Source organism: Mirounga leonina, unplaced genomic scaffold, assembly GCF_011800145.1.
Source record: "Mirounga leonina isolate KUSES-001 unplaced genomic scaffold, KU_Mleo_1.0 Mir_94, whole genome shotgun sequence".
NCBI lineage: Eukaryota > Metazoa > Chordata > Mammalia > Carnivora > Phocidae > Mirounga > Mirounga leonina.
Genome location: NW_023270855.1, coordinates 46,013,945 through 46,019,009, shown reverse-complemented (window position 1 = coordinate 46,019,009; position 5,065 = coordinate 46,013,945). Strand labels below are relative to the sequence as shown.

Sequence of the window (5,065 nt, the reverse complement as noted above, 5' to 3'; positions counted from 1 at the left end):
ACCAACTGTAAGCCAAGCACTGCTCTGTGAACAAACTGCTGATCCTCCAACTTTATGGGGCAAGCTTACAACTGTTCCGCCCATTTTGCAGACAGGGTAAGAGAGGCCCAGAGGTTCAAGTTTTTGCCTTTTCCTACCTGCCTGGGACTGGGCTGTCCTCTTTCCATCTTGTAGTCTCTCTTTCCTGAAGGGGACACCCGTGGGCTCGCTAGTTCCAAACGCTGGTTGGAGATCCCAATATCCCTCACCTAACCTGGACATCAGTCGGCCCCAAGCCCAGGAGCGCCTAGATGGCGCTCGTTGAGCGCCAGCTGTGCAAGGCCCCTCCCGCACGCCGGCTCTCCTCCTCCGAACAGAGGCGGAGGGAGGAGGGGGAAGGAGGCGAGGGAGGGGGGAGGGGAGCGTGCGAGCCAGGCCCTGCCCAGCCCATCAGGCCCCGGCGGGGGAAGAAGGAGGCAGAGAGCCGAGCTGGCGTTAACGAGACTTTACTGAAAACAGAAAACCGGGCAAACCAAGGATTACAAACAGGAATGTGGACTCGTAGCAAAACAAAACAACAGAACGAAAAGGGCGGGAGGAGGGATGTAGGAAGGACGGAAGGGGGGGGGGAAGCAAGAGCGAGGAAAGGGAAGGGAGTTTTTTTTTTTTTTCTTCTTCCCATTTCTTTAAAAAACCAACACAAGAAAAAACACACACACACAACCAACGTTTGTTCCCAAGTAGAAACATAAATAGGGCAGAATCGAACACTCTGTTTCTTCTCTCTTCCAAAAGCAAAAAAAAAAAAAAGTAAAAGGAAAGGCAGGGTTTGAGGCTGCGCCCCCTCGGAGCCCCCTACGGCGGCGGTGTGTACAAAGGGGCGGCCGGGGCGCGCGGGTTTGTGCAACACTGGGTGGCCGCGCTCGGGGAACAGAGGCAGCGCGAGGGCGGGGGGGTCATGCGCTTGCCCCCGGGAGCAGGGGGTCCAGCTTGTCGAGTCTGAGGCGCCCTCTCCGAGTCCTGGGCACCCTCGGGGGGTCCTCAGGGACCGCGCCCTCTCGGAATCCTGGCACCCTCGGGGTGAGGGGGGGTGTTCCCGGGGCCGCGCCCTCTCCGAGTCCGGGGGCGCCCACGCCCCCCCACACACGAGCCCGCCTCCCGGGGAGGGGGCCGCGCATGCGCCCCGCGCGCGGGCTCAGTACGCGGACACCTGGTGCTGGGGCAGCAGCTGGCAGCCGCTGTTGACGTGGCTGAGGACCTTCTGCTTGAGCTGCGCCACCTGCTCGCGCAGCAGGCTCGCTGTGGACGCCAGCTCCGTGTTCTGGCTCTTGAGCGTCTTCACTTTCTCCTCGAGGCGCGAGATGCGCTCCAGCTTGCGCTTGCGGCACTTAGAGGCAGCGATGCGGTTGCGCAGCCGCTTGCGCTCCGCCTTAATGCGCTCCTGCGTGTCCATGTCGATGGGCGACAACGGCGGGCTCTCGCCGAAGCTTGGCACGTCGGGCACCGTCTGCGGCTCATCCTTGAGCGCGGTCAGGCGGGGCGGTCCCAGCGCGCCTGGGGGCGGCGGTGGAGGGAAGGGCACAGGCTCGGCGGCGAAGGCGACCGTCGCAGCACCCCCCGAACCCCCAGTGCCGCCCGCGTAGCTGCTCAGGTTCGCGTAGACGGGCGCCTCGGGCGTGGCTGCCGCCGGGGCCAGTTCGCCAGGAGGCGCGGCGCCCGCAGCCGTGCTCGAGGGTCCCCCGGCGGCCGCGGCAGCAGAGGCCGCGCCCGTGCCCAGCTGGTTCTGCTTGTGCAAGTCCTCCAGGGCCTTGACGAAGCCCTCGGCAAACTCCTGCTCCTCGCTGGCCGCCACCTTGGGGTAGAGGAACTGAGTGCTCGTCGGCGTGGTGGTGACCAGCCCGTTGGACTGGATGATTAGGCGCTCGAGCTCGGGCGAGGCGAGCTTGAGCAGCCCCAGGTCGGGCGAGGCGAGCAGGCCGTCGGGGGGCGCCGCGCCTGGGGCGCCGTCGGTGCGCAGGGGGGCCGGGGGCGGCGCGGCCGCGGGCTTGAGCGCCGCCGCCACCTGCTCGCTCAGGCTCAGCGTCAGCGCGTCTTTCTTCATCATGCTGCCAGTCGCTGCCGTCGGGGGCGCCCCGGGGAACAGGCGACCCGGGGACGCGAAGCTACCACCGCCGCCACTGCTACTGACGCCGCCGCCCAGGCCGCTCAGCGCCTCATCGCCGTAGAAGGGTGTTTCCATCCTCCGCCTCCCCCGCCGCGCCGGCCCGGGGAGGGGAGGGGGGAGTGGCCGCGGCCGCCCGGGGGGCCTGCGCCCCCCCGTCCGCTCGGCCCTGCGCCCGCCCCGGCCGAGGCCGCTGCGCCCGGCCCTCCGCTGGCGGCGGCTCCTGCGCCGCGCACTTCGCGCGCGCTCTTATAGCCTCGGCCCAGCGCGATGAGCTCACTGCCCCCGCTCGCCATTGGGCGTGGGTGACGTCGCTCATTTGCATGGTGGGGCGGGGCCAAGCCGCTGACGCCCCCCCTGGCTGCCGTTGCCCCGGTGACGCGCGGTAAACCGCACAACAGCGCAAGGCCTTGTGGGTTGACGTCATGGGGGCGGGTCCCGCGCCCGGACCCGGTTACCCCGCCCCGGGAGCGCAGTGTACGACCAATGCCCCCAGCGCTGCCTCCCGCCAAGGCACGTCCCGGGTGGCGTGATGAGCATGGCCTCCAGCCGCCTGCCCGCCCCCAAGCCCCGCCCCGCATCCGCGCGTGGGGCCCCGGCTGGGCGGGGGCGGGGGCGGTGCCGGCCTCCGGGGACCCGCGGGGGATGGGGCCCGGATGGATAAATAACTCCCTGGCACCTCCCGCTCCACTACGCCTACAAGTGCCTTCGTTAGCGCACCTTTATCCTGGCTCTGTACGGGCTGGGGGCAGAAGGCCTTAGGGAGCTGTTCCCGGTGGCTCCCTGGGCGATTTGGCCAGATCTGCTTCTGTCTCACCTTTACCCCCAAATCTCCGGTCGTGTGTTTGCCCCAGAAAGACGAGGGACGGGAAAGAAGAGCTGCCAGAAGTTGCTGGAAGCGCTTTGATCCTGATACTTTTCACTGAGGAATCTAAAAGTTCGGAGTCCGACTAACTGGCTTTACAGACGGGAAACTGAGGCTCAGCAAGGTGTGACCAGGCCATAGACTTTTTATTCACCTGGTAGAACCCTGGCCTCCTGCTCCTGGGCAGCCGCCTGCATTTTTACTCTGCATCTGCCAGGGTCTGCTGTGGGTCCTGAGGTGAGGGTGGTTGACTGTAGGCCCCCACAGTTTCCTCCTTAGCCGCCCTCCTCTTCCCAATTGTTAAGGCAGGAATCCCAGCTGGTAATTGTTAACTATTTAATACTGTTTTGTTATTGTCAATGCTCAATGGGCCTCCCTAAAGGCTGGCTGGAGATGGGATATGAGGGAGGAAGGAGGGAACAACCTATTCAGCACTCCCTAAGGACTCTTGGGACATCTGGGCCTGGCTGACAGCCCCTTCACACAACCCCTCCGTGGCTCCCGCCACACTCAGGATGGAGCCAATTTCTCAGCCAGATGGGGGAGGCCAAGCACCCTTCTTCCACTGACGCCCCTCTAACCTTTCACCTTCTCTGAGCCTTGGCCTCTCAGCCCATTGCTGCCTCAGGGTCTTTGCATATGCTTTGCCCTCTGTGTGATGCTCCCTTCCCCAGTGCAAACTTGTATCCTCGGAGAGGCTCCTCCCACTCACCTTATTTCCATTATAGCCTTGGAAGCACTCAGAATGACAGGGTGGACCCAAAGTTCCTGGAGGGCAGGGACCTCGTGTATCCTGAACCTGCTGGGTCTCCAACATCCAGTACAGCACCTGGCTCAGTGTTAAAGGAGAACACTGCCTGGCCTGGTTGCTGTGGCAGTTTCTGGCCTTGGTTTGTCTGATTTGCCTGTGGGCATGAACATTCCCAGCCCCCAACCCCCAGTCTTCTGCCTCCCTGCCTCACCAGGCCCTGCCCCTAACTGGGCTCTGGAGCAAAAAGGCTAGGAAGGAAACTCACCATGAGCAAGAGGTGTGACCTGGTAGGCAATGACCCAGGGTGTGTCTATGTACACACAAATGTCTGTTTGTGCCTGTGTGTATTCATGTATGGATCCCTGTGCCCAGGTGTGTTCACGCATGAGGGTGGGGGTCTATGTGCCTGTGTGAGTCCATGCATATAGATCTGTCTGACTGTATGTATCTCTGCGCCTGTATGTATATACATATATGTATACTGGTGGGTACGTATGTGTCCATTTGCGTACGTTTCTAGGCATGTAGGTTTCTGAGTCCTCCAGACATGCCCTCCCAGGTCCCAACCTGAGCAAAGGGACCCCTAATGGGAGGGGATGCAGCCCCCAGCCTGTTGCTAGCCTTGCTCTGAGACTCCTCTCTGGGCCTATGCAATGGGGCTAAATTGGAGGAAATGGGGCCATGCTTCTCCCCAGGGCAGGACGTGAGTGGGTGGCCTAGGGAGCCTCCACCCTGACCTTGGGCCTTAACCTTGACAAGTGGATGAATGGTCTGGTGAACTATGGGCAGAACCTGCCTGAGCTGAAAGACTGACCAGCAAACAGGCTTTGGGAAATGGAGGCACAAGGAGCCCAAGGCCTGTTACCTCTCTGAGTCTCCATTTCCTCCTCATGAAAACGGAGTGAATAATCTCACCCACCTCATGGAGTCTTGTGATTTTTGTTTTATTTATTTATTTATTTATTTATTTATTTATTTATTTATTTATTTAAGTAAACTCTACCCCATCATGGGGCTAGAACTCACGACCCTGAGATTCAAGAGTCGCATGCTCTACTGACTAAGCTGGCGAGGTGCCTTGAGTATTGTGATTTGTATTGGATTTGAAAAAATAGTAAGAACTCAATGTTTTCTATAAGTATTTTATCTTATTATTATTATTAGGCCACCCTTAACTGTGTATGGTTATTTGGTCTGGAGTTCCCTCAGCCTGGAGTGCCCTTCCTTATCCTCCAGGCAAGTTCCTACTCATGCTTCAAAACCCAATGTCTCCTCCTCCAGAAGCCTTCCCTAACCTGACGCCCAAGGA

General features: G+C 60.8%; 1 protein-coding gene across 1 annotated transcript; it reads right to left on the bottom strand.

Moving 5' to 3' along the window:
• Nucleotides 1–469: 469 nt before the first annotated feature.
• On the bottom strand, nt 470–2,333 carry JUND (JunD proto-oncogene, AP-1 transcription factor subunit). The gene has a single exon (XM_034998680.1). The coding sequence runs from the start codon at nt 2,216–2,218 to the stop codon at nt 1,175–1,177; it is 1,044 nt and encodes a 347-aa protein (XP_034854571.1). The 5' UTR covers nt 2,219–2,333; the 3' UTR covers nt 470–1,174.
• Nucleotides 2,334–5,065: the final 2,732 nt, after the last annotated feature.